General features: G+C 49.9%; 1 protein-coding gene across 1 annotated transcript in view; it reads right to left on the reverse strand.

Moving 5' to 3' along the window:
• Window positions 1-24021, reverse strand: part of LOC147725620 (uncharacterized) — a 145168-nt gene extending 121147 nt beyond the window's left edge. The window contains exons 1-2 of the mRNA XM_086964311.1: window positions 23770-24021; window positions 14631-14927 (exon numbers count right to left, since the gene is read on the reverse strand). Coding sequence (XP_086820437.1) covers window positions 14631-14927; window positions 23770-23908 — 436 coding nt within the window. The 5' untranslated portion in view covers window positions 23909-24021. The remainder of the gene's footprint in view (window positions 1-14630; window positions 14928-23769) is intronic.
• Between the last annotated feature and the right edge of the window lie 2738 nt (window positions 24022-26759).

The following is a 26759-nucleotide window of genomic DNA, read 5'->3' on the forward strand; positions in this document are numbered from 1 at the left end:
GGTTTGTAAGACGGGGGAGGGGGGTGCGCCGCTTGTATGTGCCTGCGTGTGTTGTGCCTGTCTGCGTGTATGTGTGTGTGTGTGGGTGGGGTGAGGGGGCGGCAGCGTGTGTATGTGTGCGCGTGCGTGCAGAGGGGTGGGGGATGGCTGTATCTGTGCCGTTAATGCGTGCGAGGGAAGCGAGTTAGGGAAGCGAGTTAGTCTGCGCAAGCGCAGCTTAGAAAGCTCGCTCCCGAGGTGAAATCTGACAGAGTGAAAGCGCGCGTCTGATTGCTGTCCAGTCTCCTAAATACGGGCAGCATAAGTTGTCGAGCTGATGCATTCATGCTTCGCATGAATGCCACATCAGCTCGACCTAAAAAGGGGGCAGTCAACAATTAATTCATAACAGGATTTTGCAATACCATATTAAAAACACGATCTCATTCAATAATTTATATAAAACAAAGTTGTTTATACTAAAAGCCAGATTTAAAACCTTTAAAACACATTAAAACACATTAAGAGTATAAACCCAGTCCTATCTATGATGGATTATGTAGTATAGAAGAAGCTACGGTCCCCAATGTTACATTACAGCTTGTAACCAAGCCGTTTTCTAGTTAAATACACATTGAATAGAAACCTACTTATGCAAAACACTATCAGTTGAGAGGAGTTAGACTTAATTATACGTTCTGCTTCTTTATAGGATCTAACCCCCATGTTTTTACAGAGGGGTCTGATCCAACGGTCTCTGGGTAACTTATAGACTGGGCAAAAGAACATTAGATGGACATCATCTTTTTTTGCATTTTGTGAGCAGAGAGTACAAAAACCACTATCATTTTTGCCCCCCCACCCACAAGTATTTGCATTCGTCTGGAGCACCCCATATCTGAATTGCAAATATAGTGTTTTCGCTGATGGTGGTCCTATCTCGTCCATAAAAGATTCAAATCCAGCATTGTCCTTTACATTCAGGAATTTCTGGGTTAGTGTACCAATGGACGAACTATGAAGTAGCTCACCATTCACATACGACCAAAAAGCAGACTTTAGAAGGTTTTGCATGGGGGTGTCATATTTTGAGGCTCTTCCCAATAATGGGATAGCCTCAACCTAGTGCACCAAAGAGAAATATGTTTTAACCATGCAATTTTCTTGTACTCATCAATCTGAATAACTTCTAACAGGCCACTTTTGTAATTACTCAGCTCTGGAGTAATCCAAAGCCTTACCCAGTACAACAAGGGCCTTAGGATAGCATGATAATCTGTCCGTTTAAGGTCAATATCCAGAAACACTGGAACTAAAGGAGTTCTAGTTGGAATTTTTAACAACCTGCGTATGAAGTGATTCTCTTCCCGTTCAAAATTGCTTTTGCAACAATGCCCCCAAACCTCAGCACCATAAAGTGCCGCTGATTGGGCCTTAGCCTTAAATACTTCAAGTGCCGGCGTAACTGCTTTGGAATGACTTGCGCCGTGTACTTTTAGTATAGGCATCGAATTTTGTTTAAAGGACAGTCTACTTTTTACAAGATGCTCCTTCCAAGAAAGGGCACTGTCCAACATAATACCTAGGTAATTAAAACTCTCAACATACTCCAATTTTTGATTATTTAAGGTCAAATTCTTCCTGAAGGACTTTTGTGGGTTTATGGACATATATTTAGTTTTTGACGAATTTATTTCTAACCCCTTCTCGACACAGTATCCATAGAATTTATTTACGAGATTTTGGAGACCCTTTGGACTCTGGGAGATGAGGATTGTATCGTCGGCAAAAAGAAGTGCCGTAATTGCCTCGTCTCCCAGCTTCTGGGAGTCGTGAACACAGTCTCTCAAATATGCAGGTATGTCATTAACATATAATGAGAAAAGTGTGGGCGCCAACACACAGCCTTGGCGTACGCCACGATTCACAGGGATGGGCTTGGATACTTCACCTCCCATCCCCCATCTGACTTTGGCATAATTCCCTGTGTGTAGTTTAATAAGTTCTTGAAGTAACTCGCCGGGGACCCCCATATTTTTTAATGGGCACCACAGAAGATTACGTGGGACGAGGTCGAAAGCGGCCCTCAAGTCTATAAATGCCACATACAGGCTCCCCTTTCTTATTTTAACGTATTTCCAACAAAGGCACGTGAATCTAAATACTTGATCCACCGGGATCTTATCAGGTCCTGGGGCTTTACCTGCTTTAATTGCCTGTAATGCCTGCATAGTCTCCTCTAAACTAAAACATAAAGGGACACTGCTCAATGCTAGGTTGCTCTCTGGAACTTGTGGGGGCAACTCTTCTTCACCATATGAATAGAGCTTAGTAAAATGGTCACACCAAATTTTCTCGTTTAAGTAAATATCCTTTGGCGATCTACCCTTTCTATTCCCCTTCGATATTATGCTCCAAAAGGTTCTTTGATCTCTCAATTTATCTGCAGTTAAGAGATCATCCCATAGTGCATCATCCCACGCTTTTTTTGCCTGAGACAGGGTTTTGTTATATGCATACCTACTTTCTCTTATGCAATATGGTTTTTTAGTTTTAACAGCCTAAATCAAGTGGGTCTTCGCTAAACTGCATTCTTTGTTGTACCAGGGATTAACTAGCTCTAAATGATTATCATTTAGGTTCTTATCCCTTTTGCAGATTTTACTCAAAAAGGGAGTTAAAGCATCTACCAGTTGATAATGTAAATCTAACACACCATGAGTGCCTAATAAGGGCTTCTGGTAAGATGCAATGGTATCAGAAAAGGCATTATAAATATTTAGCATCGTAGAGTCCTTAGCCAGGATATAAGGCCATCTCAAGGCGCGTCTATTATTTGATACTTGCAGTTCCCCGGAAGAGTCATTCAATACGATCTCTTCAGCAGATTTAAATTTAAAAGGTTGGGGGTTTAACCATAGTTGAAGTGGTAAATGGTCGCTCTGTGTCCTGGTATCTATTTTAAAATCAATAGCTAGGTACCAGAGACTCAGAGAGACCAATATAAAATCTATGTGTGACTTAGAGTTACCTTTTGAAAAGGTTGGGGCTGCTGGTCTATCAGACTGAAAACGGCCATTGCATGCCCTTAAGTCATGCCCCACAGTCAGCTGTAAAATTTGTGTTGCTGCTACAGTGCATTTGGCTAACCCTATGGAATTCAAAATCGGGATATCATTTGCTATATCCTGATCCTCAAGTAGATTATCAAGGCCCAACATTGGTTCATATTTACAGTTGAAGTCCCCCCTACTACCACTAATGGATTTGGTCCTAATGGGTCTAGAAAGGAATCCAGTAGCTCTACTACCTTCGATTCCTTGTTATGTGGATGTGGTCTATTATATATGTTTATTAAATATTCAGATTCCTTTTTTCTTGTCGCTATCTTAATTTCCAATAAATCCGGGGAAGGAATGGACAGTTGAGTTACTTCTATTTCTAAATTAACTCTTACCCAGATCACCAGCCCCCCTGACGCTCTCCTTCTTACTGACGGAATTGCATCACAATAAAAAGCTTTGTACCCAAGCCTGTGCGGGATATCTAAGGCCCAAGTCTCCTGGAGCAGAATAACATCATAATTTTCTATGTAGGTACACCAGTCCAAGTCCCGTAGATTTCTCGCTAACCCTGCTACATTCCATGATATTAATCTCACAGGTTTATTTCGTTTAGGGCTGAGTGGGACTGCATTCAACAATGTGTCTTGTGTAGATATACTATCTGGAGGGAAGGTTACAATACTTATTCCTTGCATTGGAATGTTACCATCAATAGTACCCTCAGACACAGTGCTACTGGTACAGCATAACCCTACATCTGTTGGGCTGCCATTATTTTCCCCAGCACATTTAGAAATCTGATTGCTCGCCACAACCTCAGCCATTAAAACAGGAACTAGTCTAGGGCTATAATTATTTATTGGAATAGACACCGCTATCTGTGATAGTTCAGGCTCTGAATTATTTATATATAACTTCCCCACATAAAAATTGGAGGACTCCCCCAAACCTTTACTACCAACTGACGACAGTCAATCATTCTGATCCAAGCTACTTAATGCATGATATCTGTTTTGTGTAGGGATCTCAAAGATTGGGCCCGTATTAGAATGCCCACTTCTTGAATAGTGCAAAGGACCCTTGGCTAAATGACTATAGAAGTATCCCAGAGGATGCACACCCAGACTGTTCTCACACCTTTTCATAATAATAATCTTTATTTAGATATTACACAGATATCTTTAAAAGAAACTTACAAAGTACACATTATATACAAGCTTTTAAAATTGGGAGAAAGCAAGCAAACGCTTCAGTGGCTATTAAAAAAAAATGGAAGCCTTCCTCATCCTGGACCTCCTAATTCTGTGACATTTTAAAAAGGAACAAGCAAGAACTTAAAAAAGTTTATGTAAAAAAGCTGTTCACCCCTTTTTAGTTACACTGACTGTCAAAATACCGCATGCATATCGAAGACAACTGGAATTCCTAAGGAGCAATTCGATGTATTAGACTGTCAGGTTGCACAACATAATATCATTTCGTGTCTCTTCCCTTAAGTTTTATTAGCGGGCCTCTTTTGAGTTAAGGGAACGGTATGCTTGTAGGATAAAAGTTGTTAATCCTAGATTTAAAACAGTATTTTCAGGGTTCAGAGCCACGATAATGGCTTGCCTACATGTCCGCACACCCAACCTATTCCATTCTGCTTTGAGTTTAAGCTTACGCTGGGAATTAAAGGCAGGGCAGAGGCAAACCACATGTAACAAAGTTTCAGATGCCTTACTACACCCTCTACAGGTTAGGTCATCCGCCGTTCGTCGCCAAGAAGGCAAATCTTGCAGGAAGCGCCAGTCACCCATTCTAATTGCCATTAAACTTTGTTTTATGTACAATGAATATGTGCAAGGCAGATAGGTGGCCGGTGCTACCCGCTCGTAAGAATTGACAAGGGCCCAAGCATGCCTACGTTTGGAAAAGAGTGCTTTGTCTATTGCGAGGGAACTAATTCTCACACATTTTTTAATGACTGTTTTGAATGCAGTCCGACTGGGGTTGAGAGCCCAAAGGTCGCTCGCTGACAATTGATTAATATAGTCCTTGAAAAGTCGACCAAACGTACATCCTGGATTTTTCTGGGTGATTTCTAGCCAGACTAAGGATTCCAGTGTGCCAATGTCCGCTTGTCTCAGTTTATGACAGAGGTTTAGGTATGAGCCGATGTTAGAGGCCTCATAATTTAATAGCCCAAGCTCTAGTCTTACCTGTGCTGCAGATGCGGAGTTTGGGAGATGGAGTACTTTTTTATAGATTTTTGTTGTGTGTCGATTTAAGGCAGTGTTTAATTTGCCCCTGAATAACTCAATTCCATATGATAGAGTAAGGCCAATTTTTGCTCTCAAGACTTCTAAGAGTGGCAGGAGAGTTGGGCCAGAAAGATTTTTTGAGATCTTGGCTAATGAGACCGCAAGGGTCATAGCTTTAACTGCTATCTCATTCCGATGTTTGATGAGGTTATCCCTAGAGTCCAGATGGACACCTAGGTACTTATATGATTGACCTATAGCGAGGCGTATGTTGTTATATGACCATCCTCCGCCCGCATGATATTTACTACCAAAGGGGACAACTTGGGTTTTCTTTAAATTAACCTCTAGTTGATTTATGGTCGTATAAATGAGCAGTTTATCGAGGAGCCTTTGCAGCCCAACCCTCGTAAGGCTGAAAAGTGCCAGATCATCGGCATATAAAAGGTTGCTTAATGCCGTACCTCCTATTTTTGGGGAATGACTGTTGGTTTCGTCCAGTGTAGTTGACAGATCTGCTATAAACAGATTGAAAAGCATTGGGGCCAGCACGCATCCCTGCTTCACACCTCTGGTTGTCAAGATTTTCCGCGAGAGATGCGTGCCGGACCCAGCTTCACCCTAACCCAAGTATTCGAATGGAGTTGAATAATTGCGTCCAATAGTCTATCAGGAATCCCCCATTTCCTCAACTTTTCCCACAAAGCCGCCCTTTGGGACCCTATCAAACGCGGCTTTAAAGTCGACAAAGCAGCAAAGCACTGGCCTAGATGTTGAGAGTGCTTTGTCGACAATAGTTGACAGTGCTAATAGATTGGTCATTGTCCCAGAGTTGGCAACAAAACCTGTTTGGTTCATTGGGATCAGTTTTTGGTCCTTTGCCCATGTCCTCAGCTCCTCCAGGAGGAGGCCAGCGTAGTGCTTCGCCTCTATATCCAAAAGTGCTATAAGTCTATAATTGTTAGGAGAGGCGCGGGGTCCCGATTTATAAATAGGTTGGATGATTGCACCCCGCCATGAGTCTGGGATGGTTGCAGTTCTTAGAGCATAATTGAAGAGGTTTGTCAACAAGCCTGACCAGAGAGCTATATCAGATATAAACAGTTTCTGTGGCAGGCCATTTGGGCCCGGCGCTCCATCTGATCTGGCTCTTGCCGTAGCAACCTTTTCTTGCGACATCTGGAGGTCCTCGTTGGCAGCGTGAGAGCGCTCCGGGGCTGTAATCTGCATATTACTAGTTTCTGTGTCATTCTCACTTAGAGGGCTGTTCTCTGTTGTTCCTGAGCATTCTGGAGACCGAAAGTGCTCTGTAAGGAAAGTCTGTCCGCTCTCTTAACTGGAGAGCACCGTACTGATACATCCATGGAGTCATCTTGTAAATCCTGGTCCATTATGTCCTGATCTACGACTAATACTGTCGGAATCTCCATTGGAGGCATATCAGTAGGAACATCCAATTTAGGAGAAGAAACCACAATTAGATCACTTCCAACACCAAGGGATGTAGTAAGTATCAAGGAAGGATCTTCCAAACCCAGTGATTTCCTTCTGTCATTATTGATCTTGCTCACCATTTTTACTAAGTAGTTATCCATGGTTGGTTTATTCTTAGCCATCATCGGTAATCGAACAAACCCCGAAGAAATTTAGCCAGTTGGACTGCAGTTTGTTGGGGGTTAGCGTAAGGTTGATAATAGGATACTAACCAAAGCTTTTAAAAGTACTTCCTGACTTAGTATAATACAATCATAATATGAAACTACAATGTTCAAAAATCATTATGTCTCAAAGAGCTTACTTCTCAGTAGGCACAACCAAGGGGGGTGGCCCAGCCCAGCCTCGTTCTGCCCCAGACTGCCACAGACTGTCCCGCCCTTGTCCCAGGCTTCTCGCGGGGCTCCAGGCGCTCTTCCTGCTTTAAGCGCCTCCAGGCGCGTCGGTGGCGTGGGCGGAATGCGCGGCCCCCAAGGCTGCTGGGATATGTAGTGCCGTTTCCCTCACGGCGTGACCGGGCCTTCTCTGGCCGCAGTACCGGTAGTGACCGCCGTTGCACTCCCGGCTTGTGTTCCGGTCTCTTACTCTGTCTCTTACTCTGTACTGTCAGTAAGGGGGATTTGGGGGGCAGCCGAGCCACGAGGTCTGCCCCCCGGGCAGGTTTGGGAGGGGGAAGGGGTTTCATGGGCGCGGCCATTTTGACGCCGGTTGGGCTGCCTGGGAGAGCCCAAAGGCAGCCCAAATATAACTAACAAGCCCAAAAAGGGCTACTTAACGGGGCTTCACTTCCGCCCAGCCACCATTTTAGGTATTGTAACCTGGTGGCTGGGTGTGAAGTATTTTAGCTTGTCGGTTGGAGCTGTGTAGGTCGTTGTCGATTTGTGCTTCGTGATGTCGGGCGCAGAGGATATACGTGTACTCGAGGCCATCCGCCTGCTGAGTGAAGCAGGGCGGATGGACCTCTTGGTGGGGCCGCGGGAGGCGCGGCCGCGGAGGCAGGCGTCGTTCGGGGTGGCGGCGGCCGTTCTGGCCTGCTCGCCACCGAGGAAATCGCAAAAGTTACAGGTGAGTCTCCGGGGCCGCGCCGATGTCAGGAGCGCGGCCCCGGATGACGGAGGGTCGCGGGTGAGGCGCGTTGCCAGGGGCGCCACGCCGCGTTTCCAGGGGGCGGTGGGAGGCGGGGAAGCGGGCGGGCTGCAGGACAGGGAGGCCGAGCGGGCGCGCGTGGAGTCGCGCGGCCGCCCGGGTGTTAGCAGAGGTAGCGGGGGGGCCGGGAGGGGTGGCGGGCCCTCGGTAGGGAGCGGGAGGCGCGAGGGGGAGGCGGGGGACAAGGAGGAAGGAGCGTGGGCGGGGTGGGGGGGGAGAGGGGGAAGGCAAGGACGGGAAGGATGCGTGGTGGAGGACCAGGCCATGAGGAGGCGTACTGAGAGCCCCTCGCCGGCCCGGCAGGGGGCGGGGGAGAGGGGCAGGAGCGCGGTGATGAGAGGAGGGCAAGGGGGAGGGGCGGGGGTCACAGGCAGGGGGCGGGGTCAGGTGAGGACGGCTGTGGGGGGGCTGGGGAGTGACCAGGGGCATAGGGGGGGGGGGTCCCCGCTTCTTTTTGATTCGGAGGAAAGCGAAAGGGAGTGGGAGGGGCTGGATGTGTTTTCATCATGGGAGGAAGGGATCAGGGAGGCCCGCATGGCGGCGGAGGGGAAGGAGGCGGTGGCGGAGGAGGCGGGGCCGTCAAGGCAGGCAGAGGTGGTGTATGGGCAGGGTGGCGGCGGGGAGAGGGTGGAAGGGTGGTGGGTCGGGGCCGGGGGGTAAACCGCGGGCGACGCAGGAGTAGGGGGGCTCTGTTGGAGCGAGGACGAGAAGGAGGGGGGGGCAGGGGGGAGCTGGGGGAAGTGGCGCTGGGCGGACGAGGCGGAGCAGTGGCAGGGGACCAGCACACCAGCAATACCTTTTTTATTGCAGGGAGTTAGCCGGCGCGGGGAAGCAGACTTGGTACGGCTTGGGGCGGCCCAGCGACACCAAGGAGAAGGGAAGGCGGAGCCTCCTGCGGCGAGCCTGGAGACCACGAGGGATCACGGCGCGGCTGGCTCAAGAAGGCCCCAGGCGGGCTCGCCGGTCCCAGCACCCACAGGGCCCAAGCGGCTTGGGGGACAGCAGCAAACCTGGAGCAACGCCAAGGAGGACTATCTTACTTTGAGCGAGGGCAGAGGCGAAGGGAGGGCCTCTGGCAGGTTTAGGTCGGCGCCGCCGGTGGCGCGCCGGAAGTAAAGATGGGGAGGTGTGGAGTTGGTGGACGGAGAGGATAGTGTAGAGGAAGGTGAAGTGAGAGAGGGGCCGGGCGGACGGGGGTCCGGTAATGTTGTTGGTTCTTTGTTACAGGTGTCACGGGGCCTGGGTACTGCGGCGGCCCGGACACAGTCGGGAAGCAGATTGGCGGACAGGAGAGTCGAGGAGCGGCGAGGGGAGGCTTTGCTTGCAGGTAAAAGCGGGGAGACGCCGCGGATGGTGTCGGTGGGGGTGGGGGGAGGAGGGGAGGTGGGGGCGGGTGATCGGTTGTGCAAGGGGAGGTATGTGGTGGACCGGGGCGTGGGGACGGATGTGGCTGCGCTGGGGGGCACGGGCGGGGGCACCGCGGGGTTGCCGGAGGGGAAGGTGGAAAAACCGGACATAGGGGGCAAGGCAGACAGCGCAGCAGCGGGCAGCGCGTCAGCAGAGGAGGAGGGCGCGAGAAAACCTGACAGCAAAGAGTTAAAGTTTAAACGACTTCCTTATATGGGGGTCACGAAGCCGCTAGGGGCGCATTTGATGGCAGCTACTAAGGAAAAGATATGGAAGGCAGAGTATGTGGAATTGTTAAAGCTGTTACATAGGGAAGTGCGGTCGAAGGAAGGGTCAAAGGAGGAGGAGTACGAGCTACAGAAGCGCCCGAGGGTGCCGCTTACAATTGAGAACTGGACGGCGGCATTTCTGATTTTCGCGAGTGTGTATTGCGAGAAATTCCCAGAGAGGTCGGTATCCCTGTTTAAGTACATGGACGTTATCCAGAAGGCGCAGATTACTGGGGGGGGGTACGCGTGGGCGCAGTACGACGAGGAGTTCAGGGCAAGAATGGAGTGGGACACGGAGGCGAAGTGGGGCGAACTGGATTGCGATTTGTGGCAGCACACGATGGGTCTGGCGGGGTCGGGCAAAACTATCTTTACCGCCAGCGGGCTCCCGATAATATATCAGCCCTTTCAAGGGCGCCCCACCCGAGGAGGGGTGGGGGCGGGAGCCAAGAGCCAGCCCGGGACCGCGGGGCCCTGCTGGGACTTTAATAGAGGGGCGTGTGCCAGGGAGCACTGCCGTTTTCGACACAAATGCTCAGGGTGCGGGAGGTATGGGCACCCTGCGACACGCTGCTGGGGCCCGCCCGGTCAGCAGTATGGCGGCGCACACACGGCGGCGGGAGCGGCACGACCCGGGGGCGGGCAGCAGTCTGGGGGCGGCCGGGGTGGAAAAGGGCCTGGGCCGAAGGGCTCATACGCCGGTTAGAGTGGATAAGTTGACGGCGGCCCTACGCAATTACCCAGACGCGGGGGCTGCGGAACGTCTACGGAGCGGGTTTCGAGCTGGGTTACGAAGGTCCGCGGGTGCGTCGGTGGGCGGACAATTTGCGGTCAGCGCGGGAGCACCCGGAGGTGATACAGGCTAAACTAGACAAGGAAGTACAGGAGGGGCGCATGGCGGGGCCTTTTGAGGACTGGCCAATGACGGACTTGATAGTGTCCCCTATAGGTGTAGTGCCCAAGAAGGAGGCAGGGCAGTTCTGGCTCATACAACATTTGTCGTGGCCGGACGGCGGGTCTGTCAATGATTTTATCAGCGAGAGCGAGGCCACAGTGGTGTTCTCCTCGGTGGAGGCGGCAATGGCTTTGGTGGTGAAGGAGGGAAGAGGCGCAGTGATGGCCAAATGTGACATCAAGTCGGCTTTCCGGTTACTGCCTGTTCACCCAGACAACTGGGGCCTACTGGGGATCCAGTTTCACGGCCGCTGGTATGTGGACAAGGCGCTGCCGATGGGCTGCTCGATGTCCTGCGCGCTTTTTGAATGTTTTAGCACGTTCCTGCAGTGGTTTTTTACGGAACGCACGGGTCACCAAGGAGTCACGCACTACCTGGATGACTTTTTCTTGGTCGGGGCGCCGGACTCCACGAACTGCCAGGTAGCTCTGGACAGGTTTCAGGAGATCATGGTGGACCTGGGGGTGCCGTTGGCACCGGAGAAGACAGTGGGGCCAGGCACGGCGCTGTCCTTCTTGGGCATTGAGATAGACTCACAAAGGATGGAAGCACGGCTGCCGGGGGACAAAAAGCAACAGATGCTGGGGCTGCTGCAGGTGATGGTGGCCAGGAATAAGGTGACAGTGTTGGATGTGCAAGTGCTGCTGGGGCACCTCAACTTCGCGTGCAGAGTGGTGCGGGTCGGTAGGACGTTTTGCAGACGCCTCGGCCGGGCTTTGGCGGAAAGGAGGCCTCCACATCATCGCGTGCGCGTGTCGGCGGGGGTGCGGGGGTGCGGGAGAATTTGCGGATGTGGCGTTTTTTCCTGCACCAGTTCAACGGAGTGCCCTTACAGCGGGACGTGGACTTGGTGTGGGATGTGCAGATCTTCTCGGACGCGGCGGGTAGCAAAGGTTTCGGGCTCTACTGGAACGGGAAGTGGTGCGCAGAGAGGTGGCCCCCGGAGTGGTCGGGGGGCGGGAGGAGCATTGCGTTTCTGGAACTCTTCCCTTTGATTGTGGCGATCTGGCTGTGGGGAGAGGTGCTGGCGCATCGTCGAGGACATTCAATGTGGACAATATGGCAGTGGTGCAGGTGGTGAATCGCCAGTCCGCCAGGGATGAGCAAGTGCTGAAGCTGCTGCGGGTGTTTGTGCTGGGCTGTTTGCGACATGATATTGCTTTTCGCGCGGTGCATGTACCAGGAGTTGACAATGACATTGCGGACGCTCTATCTCGTTCGCAGTGGGGGAGATTCCGTGGGTTAGCCAAGGACGCGGAACGGGACCCGACTCCACTGCCGGCGCAGATGTGGGACATAGGCAACACCGGATGTTGCAGCTGGTTCTAGGATCCTTGGCAGAGTCAACCAGGACAGCGTATGTGGCAGCCTGGGGGGAGTTTGTGGCGAATGGGGCGCGGTGGCGGCCGCCTGGCAGGGACAGGCAGGAAGAGGTGGTGCAATACTTGCTGGAATTGATTGGAAGGGGGTTGTCGAGAGTGACGATAGCGGGTAAGCTGGCAGGGATCAGTTTCATGGGTAAGCTACTGTGGGGATACGCCCCGTCCGCAGGTGAATTGGGGGCCAGGATGTTGGAGGGTTGGGCGCGGGAATGCGGGCGGGGGGGGGGGGTGGGGGAGGTGCGGCGGCCGGTGTCAGTGGAAATGTTGGGCAGAGTGGTGCTGATGCTGCCGCCCGTGTGCAAGGATGACACGGAAGCATGCTTGTTTGGGACACTGATGGTGTGGATGTTTGCGGGGGCCTTCCGGGTGTCGGAGCTTTTGGGCTCCAAGGCTGAGCGGGCGTGGAATGGGCTGAGGTCCAAGTGTCGCAGTCGGAAGTGCGATTGTGGTTGCGAAAGTCCAAGACGGACCAGAGGAGTGTGGGGGCCTGGGTGACCATGGAAAAAGGGGGAGAGGGCAGTGAGTGCCCGGTGCTTTGGGGCAGGAGATGGAGGACGGTGGGGGATGCGAATGGTCTGGTGTTTCAGCGCGCGAATGGGAAGGGGGCGACGGGGCGTCAGTTGTTGGGAGTGTTGCGGAAGGCATTGGCGAGATTGGGAGTGGATGGGCGGCAATTTGGCACGCATTCTTTTCGAATAGGGGCGGCATCCGAGGCGCACCGACGGGGGCAGGGGAGGGGGGCCATCATGCGCTTGGGTAGGTGGACATCAGACTGTTATCAACGCTATGTGCGCGGAGCAGACCCGGCGGGTGCGCGCGTTTTGGCATTGGGGGGGACAGTGTTGATTGACATATGTTTCTCATTCCAGGTTCGGTGGCGGGACCCTCGTCCCGAGAGATGTTGATCTGGATTGTGGGTCACTTGTTTGTGAAGAGGGCGAAGCTGCAAGCGCAAGACAGCTATTTTGGGGATGGTTTGGGGTTCAATCCTGATTTGTTCAAGGTGTTTTGGTCGGGGAGGGGGGGATGAGATGGAAAGAGCTGGTTACAACCCTGAATGGTTTAGTGTGCGGGGGGCGGTGCCCCGACGTGTTGGTCCTCCATTTGGGGGAGAACGATCTGGTGCAGGAGACAGGCTTGGTGCTGATGAGGGCGATGCGGCGGGATCTAGCGGAGCTGCGCAGGTGTTGGGCGGGGTGTACGGTGGTGTGGACCGAGTTGGTACCGCGCAGAGTGTGGCGAGGGGCGGTGAAGCCGCAGGCGGTGGACAAGGCGAGGCGGAAGATAAACGTGGAGATGGTGCGCTTTTGTCGTCATTTGGGTTTCACGCGCATTTGGCACAGAGACATTAAATATGATGCGCCGGAGATGTTTAGAGGAGATGGAGTGCATTTGTCCCGGATGGGAATGGATCTATACCTGTTGGAGCTTCGGGAGGTGTTGGCAAAGTTGTTGGGGGTGCGACGGGAGTAATGCGTTGGTGACGTGCGCGGAGGTGACGGGGCGGGGGGGGGGGGCAGGGAAAGAGGGGATGAGGTGTAACCACCTACCCCACTTTCCCTGGGTGGCGGAGTTTGGGTTGATGTTGGCCAAGTTTGGCTGGAGTTCGGGTCTTTATCATGATGTTTGGGGATTTGGGGAGCGGGAGCGGGGAAAGGGAAAACAGTTGTGGAGTTACATTAGAGGGGCTTAGTTACAGTTGCAATAAGGCAGATAGGTCTGCAGGTTTGACAGGGTTTGGAGTTAAGATGTAGGGGAGAAAATGGATACATGACGATGTTATGGAATTTGTATATCTGTATATGCAGGGTGGGGGGATTGTATCATGTGGGGATCGTAGGGGTGGAGGGAGACACAAACCTAAGGGGTCAGGTAACTCGATGTTTAGAGAGGTTTAGTTTTGTGAGGCGGTTGCCAGTGGGTAATACATGTGATGTGCACCTGTTTCAAATAAAGCGGCCTTTTACACACAAAATGGTAGTCGGTCTTGATTGCCCCCTTCATCCCTCCCAATGTGAACTTGTATGATATGTAATTGATATAAAAAGACGGTAACTCCTAAACTTGCATGATATGGTCACTATTAAAATACTAATATTAGTTTCTGGCAATGATTTTTTTTTTCGACGCAAGTAGCACTTCCTGCATAAAAAGTTGAAGACCCATGTAACAATGACAGACTGATATTAGGAATAAACGTGTTGTAACAGACAGGGAAAAAAACCTTGTACAGTCACTTGCTGAATGAATAAATGAATGAAAAAAGCATTTATAAAATGCGCGGCTACTCCGTAGAGTGTTGCGTCGCTGCTAGGTATACCTTCCTACTACTACCTAGGGAACACTTCACTGCAGAATAGCCAGGTTTTGAGTTGCTGAAGGAAGGTTTCCAACGAGTTTACTAAAAACAACAGACCAACAAACATTTGAGGTATGCACATTATGCGGCCCGAAGAAACAGGAGGCTTAAAAATACAAGATGGAGGCGGGCCTAGTTTAGGCCTTGTTTGGCCCATGCTAAGAAATCAGTTGTGTAACGTGCAACTTTTTCGTTTTTGGTAAAAAGCATTTATGTTACTAAGCAGATAGTATTAAGAAATATCTTTAAAAACACTACTGTGAATTACTGTTTTTCTTATACTCTGCACTTGGCACATAAAATGCTACAACGGCCGCAGTTCCCTACTTACCAACAACACGTAGATGGTAGTGACGAGTCGGCTGCTCATCACACTGTAATCTGTAGAAGCCGGCATCTCCAGTCAGAACATTCTGTAATAAGAAGGCGCCGCTGCACGTCGGTTTCACGCGGTCTCTGTAGTGGGCGTAGACTTGGTCCGGGCAGGTACGTCCATCTGAATAAACCACATCCTTTCCTTGGGGAGCGGACTTGTCTTTGCCAAGAAAGCTCCATTCACAATAGTCTTTAAAGGGGCCAGCAGAAAAGGAAGCGCTCTCTCCCCTGGTTCCAAGCACTAGCTCTGCACCTGTAACACGAGGAAAAACAGATACATGTCTGAAGCTCTCACTGCATGTCCAGAAATGCCTTATCATACATGGAATGAAGGTGTCACCCATAAACATTCAATTGTCACATGAACACACCAAACAATTGGAAGTGACACACAGAAGCATATAGAAACCTTGGCGGGTAGGCACTGCCAGCATTGGAATGCTTGCAAGGCGGGGCCTGGGGCGACAGTGTGAAGGAAATGAAGCAACATTACCCTGAGCTGCATTCCCTCTTCCCCCCTCCACTGCTGGCTGCTAGGACGTGACGTGTGTGTGTTTCGCATGTTGGGTCACACGGAGGGTGTTCGGTTCTCTCTCCGCCAGGCTGTCACTAAGATGTGGAAACTGAACTTTAGGTTGGCACCGTGCCCGCTCTCTACATTACTAGACACATTCCTAGCATTACCGTAGCGCGTCTACTATCAGCGCACCCAGAACTGAATAATCTGGCACGGTGCACTGCCTACCTCTCTCTGCATTACTAGTGCGCTGATTGACGCTGAACATCCTGTGATTCTGGGCAAATCACTTAATCTCCCCGTGCCTAACAAAAATGAATGTGTCCTCATGTAACGCAACTGGTTGTAATGATGCACTTTCCTCCCCCAATAACTCTCGGAGTCGGATGGTGGTACCAACCTCTTTATTCAGGTACATACATACAAGGAGCACAAAGCATGTCCTACGCCCAGCCTGCTCGCGCTCTCAATGCCGCGCTCCGCCTGCCGCGCCTCTACGTCAACGTACGTCACGTAGCCACGTGACGTACCATGCTAGCGTGCTCACTACATATCTCCCTTTTTTCCAACGAATTACGTGAACAAGTCCTGACTCATATCATAGTCTCTGAACCTCACTGGTGGGACCACCGGTCTGCCCCTTCTCGTCAGTCTTACCGGGGAACTTGCAGTCGTTGCTTCTTCCCTTTGTCCACTCTCTAGCGCAGCCGCGCTAGGCACACTCCGACTGCTGTCTTCCTCCGGCTGACACTCTGCACTTGCCCCTTGATCCTCGTTACTACTTTCTCCAAAGTCCGGGCCCTCACCTCCATAGTCACTGGAGTGGTCACTGTTGCTCTCACTCTCTTCCATGTTGCCTCTGCTTCTCCAGTTGAGTATCTTATTGCACCTGGCCATGCGATCCTGCGACCACACATTTCCATCGCTCAGCAAAGCCGCCCGGCCCTTGATTTCCACAACTCTCAGGGGCCTGCTGTACTTACTTTCCCCTTTTTTCTGTAGTGTGGGCAATCTTACTCTCACCCATTCCCCCTTTTCGAGGGCAGTGTCTTTTACATTCCTCCTCGCATCGTAGTATTTGGTATACACTGCTTGTGCCTTCTTTAGATTAGCTTGCACCACTGCCGGTGACCACTCACTTTTAATGACTCTGTCTTTCCATATCCTGTTGTCTTGGGTGAACGGCTCCCGGCCCCTCAATATCTGGAAAGGGCTGTAGCCAGTGTTCGTGGGAGTTATCCGATACGCCCACACCATGTGCCATATCTCCGCCTCCCAGTCTTTGTTGTCTGCAATAGCTGCTTGTATCGAGCCCATCACCACTCTATTGAAGCGCTCCACCAAACCATTCCCCGCCGGGTGGTATATGGATGTGTGTTTAGACGCTATTCCGTTTCTTTGCATAAATTGGTTCCATCTGTCAGAGCGGAATTGGGGCCCATTGTCACTAAGGACACACTTTGGGATGCCCTCTCTCACGAAGGTCTCCGCCATGAAGCTCACTATCCTCTCAGTGTCCATTGTTTCTTCGATCTTTAATTCCGGCCATTTTGAATAGCGATCCACCATTACACAAATGTATTTCTGTATACCTTGTGCATTCAGCACTGGCCCTAAAATGTCTATGGACAGTTCCTCCCACGGATTTTGTGGAGGATCAATCTTTCCCAGGGCAGGGCGCAATGGTTTCAGTGTTTTGTCCGCGCCCTGGCACCTCGGGCATTCTCTCACATGTCTTTCCGCTCTTATGTCCATTCCTGGCCACCAATAGTTCTGCTTGGCCCTTAGTTTCAACTTTCCCACTCCCAGGTGGCCTTCGTGTAACATGTCCATCAACCTGGATACCATCGTTGCCGGGGGTATGACTCTTTCCCCTCTGTATACAAACGTGCCCTGGTCATCCATAGATAGTTCCTCTCTCACCTCGAAGTAGGGGACGAGGCCACGCTCTAATTTACATTTGTCCGGCCAGCCTCTTACAATGTAGTCCTTCACTTTCTCCAGATTCGGGTCTCCGTCATATGCCGTTTTCCATTCCTGTTTGCTGATGGATACTTCGAGGTCCTCGGTGAGTGCGACCCACTCTTCCCCCGCCTCGGGGCATTCTGTACTGGGCTCCATCGCTGCCGCCCTACTCAGGTAGTCCGCCACTTTGTTCCTGTTCCCTGGAATGTGTTCAACATCATAACGGAACTCCATTAGTTTGAGCGACATTTTCGAGATCTTCGGTGTCGCTTCCGCATGTCCACTCGATGTGAGCACTTTGAGCAGGGGCTTGTGATCGGTCCTCAACCGGAACCTTGTGCCCCACAGGAATTGCCGGAACCGGGACATGGCCCACACCACTGCCAACATTTCCTTTTCAATCACACTATATCTTTTTTCAGTGTCATTCAGGGTGCGGGATGCGAAGCATATGGTTTCGAGTCTCCCCTGGCCTCGGTCTTGCATGAGGACTGCCCCCAGTCCTTTATCACTCGCATCTGTAGTGAGTATGGTGCTTCCTTGGGGGTCGAACCCTTGCAGCGGAATTGCCCCTGCCACTTCACTCTTTATCATTTCAAATTCCCTTTGAGCTTCCTCTGACCAACGGAACTCGCTGTTCTCTCGGGTTGACTGCCTCATATGGTGAGTTTTCGAGGCGAAATGTTCAATGAATTTCCCATAGTATTCCGCCATCCCCAGGAATGATCTGACCTCTTCCTTGTTGGCTGGTGATGGTGCGTCGCAGATCGCCTTTACATTTTCACTCTTGGGAGTCACTCCTTGAGCACTGATTTCGTGGCCCAAGTACGTTACCTTCTCCATCCCTATCCGGCACTTGGCCCATTCTGCTGTGAGGCCCTTCCCTTCCAGGATGCCCAACACCGCCTCCAGCTTTCTGTCGTGGTCCATCCTGTCTTGGCCCATCACCAATATATCGTCCTGGAAGTATTGCACTCCCTTGAGGTCCTGAAACAGCTGATGCATGAGTTTTTGAAACACCGCAGCCGCCGAGGCTAGTCCGAACGGCATGCGGCGGAATCGATAGCATCCGAAGGGAGTTATGAAGGATGTCAAGCTGCGGCTCTCTGGGTGTAATGCTATCTGGTGATACGCTGAAGTTAAGTCTATGGTGGAGTACCACTGAATACCCCTTGTGCTGGCCAGCATCTCCTCTATCCGGGGAAGGGGAAACTTCTCCACCACTATGTTTTTGTTCAACTCACGTAGGTCCACGCATAAACGGACCTTCCCATTCGGTTTCTTCACTACCACCAACGGCGATAGCCATTCGGCACAGGCTATCGGCTCAATGATCCCTCTTTTCTCCAGCTGTTGTAGTTCTTCCTTCACGTCGTCCCTTACTGCTAACGGGATGTTTCTCACCTTGTGCGCCACCGGTACAGCTCCCTTTTTGAGTATGATCTTGTGCGCGAATTTGTCGAGCCTGCCCACTGAACCTCCAAAGACCGTTGGGAACTCCTTCCTCCATTTATTCGTGTCCAGCGCTTCCTCCGGCTCCGTCATTAATATCTGTTCCTTGCCTCCCGGGTCCAGCTTGATGCCCAGGTCTCCTTGGTCGAGCCACCCTAGGACGGAGGGACCTTTCTCGGAGACATACAGTTTGCATCTGGCCTCTCTGCCCCTGAACTCAAAGTTCAGTTTCCTGCACCCGGCCATGGGGATTCGATCACCGTTGTAGGTGACGGGACGTATGTCCAGTTTGTCCAGCTCGGGGCCCAGTCGCGGAGCAAACTTCTCTTCCCACACGCTCCGGGGGATGATGGTGTAAGGCGACCCGGTGTCTGCCACTACTTGGATTTCGACGTCTCCGATCTTCATTTCCAAGACTGGTTTCATCGTCCTTCTTCCGCCGGTGCCACGGCCTCGGTCGTTTATGCTTAAGATTTCGTCGTAGATGCAGAGGACTGTGACCACCTCTTCCTCTGCTGCCTCTTCTGGTTCCTCCGCTTCTTGGGCCACGTACTTCACTGCGTTCTTGGCTGCCTTCTTCCTGCACGCCTTTCCAAAATGGCCGACTATTCCGCAGAACATGCATTTGGCGCGAAGAGCGGGGCACTTCCGGTCGTGCGCCTCGTGCGTCCAACTGCCGCATCTATAGCAAGGCCGTTTGCTACTTCCGGCCTGTTTGCCAGGGTTGCCTGGGCTGTTCCGCCATTTGTCGGGACCCTTTTCTGGCTGTTTCCGTGCCTGATTATCCTTGTGGCGTTCTTCATCATCTACTTTGTTCACCGTTCCACTGGGCACGATCTCCTTCTTCGTAGCCGCTGCACACCTTCGTGCCAGTTCCGCCCTTTTTACTATCACCAACACATCCTTGAGCGAGGTGTCCCCCGCTGCCCATAGCTTGTCCTGCACGCTCGTGCACGTGGTGTGCATCACCACTTGGTCTTTTATGAATTCACTTTCCCAGTTGGCATATTTGCACGAGACCGCCAGTTTCTTCAACGCCGCCACATATTCTTCCACCGTTTCCCCGGGTAGTTGCTTCCTTTGCTGGAAGTTAAACCTGTCTACTGAGACACACACTGAGGGTTTGAAGTGTTCTTCTAGGTCTTCCAGCGCGTGGGCATACACGTCGTCATCCTCTGTCTCTCTCTTCTTCGGCACCAAGCTTTTGTAGATCCTTAGGCCTTCTGGGCCCAAATTTAGCAGCAGGATGCGTTTCTTTCTCGGCGGCTTGAACTTCTCCTCGCTTTCGTCTTCCATCACTTCTATGAAATTGTCTATGTATTCCTTCCAGTCCTCCCATTTCATGAGCGGTTCCCCTGGTCTGGGAAGGAACTGGACTGGCGCTATCGCGTAGCCCGCTTGTGCATTCATCTTCTCCGCCCGGGCTGCGGGCAGCGTACCTTCCAGGCTTCTCGGGCTCCCTGGTGCACCGTTTCGTTCTTCCTTCTTGAGCAAGGGTGGAGGGCTGCTCCTTTCAGCCCCTTCCTGTACGGGTGGAGTAGCCAGTGCGTATACCGGTGGGCCTTGACCGCGACTGGCTTCCTACCTTGGTTGTTCAGGGTTCTTCGACCGTCGCTATTTGTGCTCTCGGTGCTCTGTTCTCCTTGCTGATGGTTGCGTTGCGCTCCTTGCTGTGCCCTAGGAGGGTGGGGTCGCTGTGCGTACCCTCGGGCCTTCCTCGTTTCTCCTGCACCACCACTCCGTTCCGCCGTGCTTCTCGTAGTCTGCGTGGTGGGGGTCGTGGGTCGGTATCCCACCCTCGTCGCCACTGTAATGATGCACTTTCCTCCCCCAATAACTCTCGGAGTCGGATGGTGGTACCAACCTCTTTATTCAGGTACATACATACAAGGAGCACAAAGCATGTCCTACGCCCAGCCTGCTCGCGCTCTCAATGCCGCGCTCCGCCTGCCGCGCCTCTACGTCAACGTACGTCACGTAGCCACGTGACGTACCATGCTAGCGTGCTCACTACACTGGTGCTATGTACAGCGCTCTGATACCCGATTCGGGTCATGTTCGCGCTATGTAAAAGAAAAAAACAGGCTTCGAACCAGGCCTAAAAGAGGAAATCTGCCTGTGGTGTAAGAGTTTGTATTAAAATCCTACTGCTGGCTGATTACCATCTCCAAACACTTGTAAACACATTCCCAGCACAGTTAACATGGCTCGACTGGTCAGTCATCACTGAAATCCAGCTCCTGATCGAGTGACGTCACCTAGTCGCTGCTGTTCCTTGAACACAGCTCACAAGTTTCTCCAGCACACAGCTGAAATAAACAAAGTTACTACCCTCAGATATAAGTTGTTTATGGTGGTATCCCAGTTGTTTCATTGGCCATATATAAGCAAATTAGAGCACTGCAACTGTTTTAAGGCAGTTTCTTGATCATTACATCCGACCACAAGCATTGGCAAAGCCAATAGTTCTCACCTTTGCAAAAGCTTTTGGCTTTGCACCAATGTGTTTTAGCAATGCTGTACACCAGCGTGGTTGCTGCATGCCTGAAAGTTAGTGCCATAGACAGAGCTTTAAGTGGGCCGGGTCTCACCGGATCTGAGCACCAGCAGTTTTTTAAAGGGGGCCTTGAAACGGGTCCCTATCGGGCTCTGCTTTGTGCCCTGGCACAGGCGGTCCGTTTTTTTTCCGGACTGCAGTGACAGTGGGCACATCACACTGCACTCTTCTCTCTAGTGGAGAAGTTACGGCATGATGTCATGCCAGGTGAGTGTTACAGGGGAAGTCAAATCCTTTATAGGGAGTCATTTTCTCTTCGATTTCCCTTCTCTTTTTGAAACTCAGGAGCAGCATCATTGTTGTGGTGTCACCAGAGGCTGTAAGTGGAAGCTTTTTCAATATTAATACAAGCCATAGTTGCAGCTCATTTATCTTATGTAACGAACAACCATTGACAAAGCCAATAGTCCTGACTTGTTGTAGGTATGATGTTACTTGTTGCATCATATATCTGGATGTAATGACAGGAACAGCAAAATACAAGGCGGGTGGCACACTATGCTAAGCACAGATTTGTAGCTTACGTGTTTTTATGCCACGCCCTTAATTAAATTGACCACGCCCCATTTGAGAGAAACTCCCCCTTCCCCAGTTTTGTCATCCCACTTAAAGCCATGGCTGTATAGGAGAGTGGCGTGAAGTGCCGTAGAGTGGAATGGCGATGATTAGTGTTGTAGAGTGGCACAGAGTGTCGTGAATTTGAGTGCCACAAAGTGGAGCAACGTAGCATGCCATACTGTAGAGTAGCGTGGACTGATGTAGAGTACATTGGCTTAGAGTGTTGTAGAGTAAAGTGGTGTAGGGCGGAGTGGCAAAGAGGACATCAGAACAACACTCAGTGGTGTACAATGTAGGGTTGTAGAATGCAGTGGGGTAGATTAGAGTGTTGCATAGTACAGTGATGCATAGCAGAGTAGAGTGGCGTATAGTACTGTGGTGCAGTTGTAGAGGTACAGAGTAGAGTGGCACAGAGTGCAGTGGCGTAGAGTTGTGCAGATTGTGGTTGTAGGTTTGACAGCTGGTGTGTGTGCCATACCCGTATTGTCCTCTTCTTGTTATTTTTCCCTACGCATGCAAAGCACAGGTTTTGACTATTAAGATTACTCGTTACAATAACCAACTCTCTTCGGACACTGTCGGCGAAGGGTAGGCGTAGTTTCATTGGTCACCAGATGTTATGTAATGTAATGAATGACGGCCTCCAGGAAATGCTGTTTGAAAAGGATTTATTCCACAGATGGAGCCCACGACCAGAATGGGAGGATAACCAATCAGCAGCAATTGAGTGTATATATATATATATATATATACATACATACACACACACACCCATTCAAAAACCGTTAAAGTCAAATGAATAAATAAACGATATACAATTTACAAAACCACTACAAACGTGTTGTAGCTTTCACTCATAAATGTTATGAGTGATACAGATAATTGTTTCGGTCGTCATTTTGGCTGGGATTATTTATATATGTTAAATCAAAATATTTAAAGCAAAGAACATAGGTATCAAGTTTCGCCTCTTACTTAGACGAGGGGAGTTTTGAAAGCAGACAGCTCGAGCAGCCTTATTACTCTCAACCTCTTAAATCTCAAAGGGTGAGATTGTGGGGGTCTGGAGGGCGGTCATTGCTATCTCAGAAGTGTCACATTATTTGAATGTATATACGAAAAATGCATGCATACGTGTGTGAACATACATGTATATGTCTGACAATGTAAATCTTAATACTGACGCATGTATAGAGATGTATACAAACACACAGATGTATGGTTTATACACAAATATTACGAAGAATAATGTATATATATATATATATATATATATATATATATTAATTTTTAGTTTAAGAAAAAAAACTCCTCCTGTCCCTTCACTCCGTCTCAATCTCAAACCTTTCAGACTGCAATGATCGCCCAAACACCCTACCTTAAACCTCCTTCTATCTGCGCATGCTCACCATTCCTAATATTGTCTCACTTCCTCCCTTCTCTAATCCACCTGAATTGATCTGTCCCTCGTTCAAAATACTGGAGTAAATGCGTGAGATCGGAGAGAACAAAGTTAACAAATTTACCACAACTAATCCTACAAGGGAAAAGGATCCCCAAGTTACCAATCTACTACCGATTTACATATAGCCTTGGGCTCCGTAGTAGCGTGCTACTCGCCGCAATGCGCTTCAACACCTCGACAGGGGTAGCAAGCGCTATCTAAATAATGTACAACACACGCACGTTTGTAGACCTATGTGGTGCATATTTGTTTAAATCAAGGAGCCATTTTATAGCGTCGCGAACTCCAGGGAAGGTTTTTTAAGAGCCATGGAAAGTCCCCTCTTAGTCTTAATACAGTGCTCTGACTCGGTCTACAGTCAGTCACGCGACTAGAAGCCTCTGCAAAGCAAGCAGCGCTACCTCTATTCAACAATGTGGAGTAAATCTAAACGGACCACAGATCTAACCGCAATCGGATCATCTGGCTTTTGTGTTCTGGATTACAAGCCACGTGATTACACAAGATTTCGACCTCGGAAGCATGAAGGGTTGATTCCAAGGTGTGACACGCGGAAAGACTCGCAGCATGCGCGGACCCACCGAGCTCTCTCTCTTTTCTTCTAACTTGTGGCGCCCCTCCGGAGGTGTCCTCGCGCCTGTCATCCTTGTAGCAGAGAGTGTAGTAGAAACAGCAGCACACCACCAGCAACAGCAGCAGCAGCATCAGTGGCCCGGCCATAGCGCCTCGGAGGAGAGATCATTCACACGTATAGCGCACAGAGCTTGGTTTGTAGGCGCTCTCTCCACTCCTGGCCTCTTCGTGCAGCGCTCACACCTCCACACTGCGCTCTGTCTGTCTCCCGCTGGGTAGTGCTCTTTCAATAGGTGGGCGGGGCAGTGGGAGTCACCCGAGCCGAGTGGGCAGCAGATGGCGTCACCAGTGCTGCCCTGCCACGTCCCTCCTCTAGACGGATGTAGCATTATCAGTCATAACCAGCAGGGGGCCTCGGCGTGCCGTTCCTGGAGACGGCACAGTTGGGGAGAGGTTGTGGCCATATGACCAGAGCTGCCGCCTTTGGAGGTGGGGAACTCAGTGTCTAGCATATATTGCAGTATTATACCTCTAATTGTACTTTGTTTTCCCTTGTAACTTGCACACTTGTCACTATTTCCTCCTGTAATGCACGGTTTGCTACCTCATGTATTGTTTGCTCACAATTGTCACTTTTACCTCATTTAACTCGTATTCGTATTCAAAAACTTTATTCGATACATAAAATGAATCATAAAAGTATTGAACATACAATCGTATCACATTTCAGATAAGAATACATTTATACTAGTCATTTAAAACTAATTTGTAAACACAGTTTGTTTTAAAAGAGACATAATAATAACAGTGACAGAGATTCAAAAAGATTACAGTTTAAAATTTTACAAATATTCTTAACCTGTGAAGCTACCCATAATTCTTTCTGATCTTTAGGGAGATTCTGATAAAATTTAACATTGCACAACAGATTTCCACAGAAGATAAGGATAACAAATGTTCATAACCTTCCTTGTAAGTACAAGGTTCCCTACCCTTCAGAATAGATTTAATAAACCGGAGTCTTGGCTCTTTATACAGGGAGCAGAAGAGAACCAAATGTAAGGTACTCTGCCTGTCCTTGTTACTACAAGGACAAGGGGACAGTCTCTCAACCCAGCCCCCTTGTTTAGGGAAAGCAAGTAAAAAGTGGAGGGTCTCCAGCCTAAACCGTGTTAAAAGATATCGCCATTGCGCATTAAGAGTAAATGTTAGATAAAACTGCGGGTGTGGTTTATAAACATGAACGGTTCCAGTGCCAATTTTATCCATAAAAGGCTGATTACCTGCCTTCACAAACTTTGATTTTATCTCCTTTTTATAGTTCCCATTGATTTTCTCAGGGCTGTTGAAATAAAAACCAAGTTCGATTTTGTTCAGCATATTGCAAACATAAGATAACCAGGGGATCTGTTTGGAATTTTCTAAGGCCATGCAATCAGTAATAATTTCTTTTGTTAATTGCAGGTCCTCTGATTGCCAAATTTTACCCCATAAAAGTAAAGGGGACATACTGATTATATCAGATACGCTGACCATACCATACCAATTTCATCATGACAGAAGGTGTTTGAGGTGCTTTTAGGAACTGCCAAGACCCTTTTTTATGAAGTTATTTTCCACCACCTGTATTGCGGCAGGCATTTCAGTCCCCCACACCCCTGCCCCATAGGTGGCAACAGATAGGCACTTTGAGGTGTAAAGGGTTCTGAGATGCATAATGTGTTTTTGCCCCAATTTAACTCATCATCTGCTTTTGTAATTTTCTCCTCGTGTCAGTTCTGTTCCTATTGTGAAGCGCTCAGACGCCTTCGGGTAAAGTCCGCGCTATATAAAAACGCATAAATAAAATAAAAAAAAAAATAAAGGTTGGATTCTCGGCGTCCACTCAGCTCCTGTGATTCTGGGCACTTAATCTCCTCGGGCCTTCCAAAAACGAATGTGGCCTTGTGTAATGTAACTGGTGCTCATGTAAAGCGCTCCAATACCTTCGGGTGGAGTTTGTGCTATATATAGCTGCAAAAAAACAAGCATTGGCATAGCCAGTAGGTCTCGCCTTTGTGATCTTTTAACAAAAAAAAAATACGAAGTGTAAGACTTCACGTTTACTGCATCCTAAATACGAAGTAAATGTAAACGTGAAGTCTTATACATCATTATATATATTTTTTAGTTACAAGGTCCCAAAGGCGAGACCTATTGGCTATGCCAATGCTTGTTTAAGTTAGTAGTTAATGCGTCTGTCAAATGGCATGATTTGTTTGCAGGAGAGAGGATAGCTCACCTTTCGGGAGATCTTCACTAATCTGAAATGAGTCATTGAAACACAGGGTGCAGTAGATATTTTCTTATTAGTGCCAATCGTTGGCCCTATTGAAATATATATCTCCCTGAGTGGCTTTATCCATAGCGTTGGTAGGGCAGACTTAGTCCCGGCCAGTCTTTCTTCTGTGATTCTGGGCAAATCACTTAATCTCCCCGTGCCTGAATGTGTCATGAATGCTCAGCCAAGCCACATCCAGCCACGGATGGGTGCAGACCGGCCAGCCCATGGCCCGGGCTTCACCCGCGCGCGTCCTGCGCCGCAGGAGACTGTCCACGCTTTTCAGAGGGAGCCTCCTTCTCGGTAGAGCAGTGGGGTACTGAGTCCCACCCCAGCACAGCTCAGTAGAGTGACAAGCAGGCAAACAGCGGTGAAAACAAGTGGCATGGCATCCCACGCTGCGGGAAACTGTCCCCACCTTTCAGGTGGAGGAGGCTCCCCCCCTGCTCCCCCATCTCCTCGGTAGAGCAGTGACCGCTGAGGGACTGAATCCCAGCACAGCCCAGCAGAGTGACAAGCAGCGCAAACAGCGGTGAAAACAAGTGGCAAGGCGCACTAACCATCTCTCTCGCCTGCAAGTGCAACTGTTCAGATTATTCCAGGTCCCCAAAGCTAAAGGAATGGCTTGGGAGCAGGTATTAGCAATTTTTAATGTATGTTGTATTCATAAACTACCCT

The sequence above is a fragment of the Lissotriton vulgaris genome, chromosome 3_2 (assembly GCF_964263255.1).
Source record: "Lissotriton vulgaris chromosome 3_2, aLisVul1.2, whole genome shotgun sequence".
Taxonomy (NCBI): domain Eukaryota; kingdom Metazoa; phylum Chordata; class Amphibia; order Caudata; family Salamandridae; genus Lissotriton; species Lissotriton vulgaris.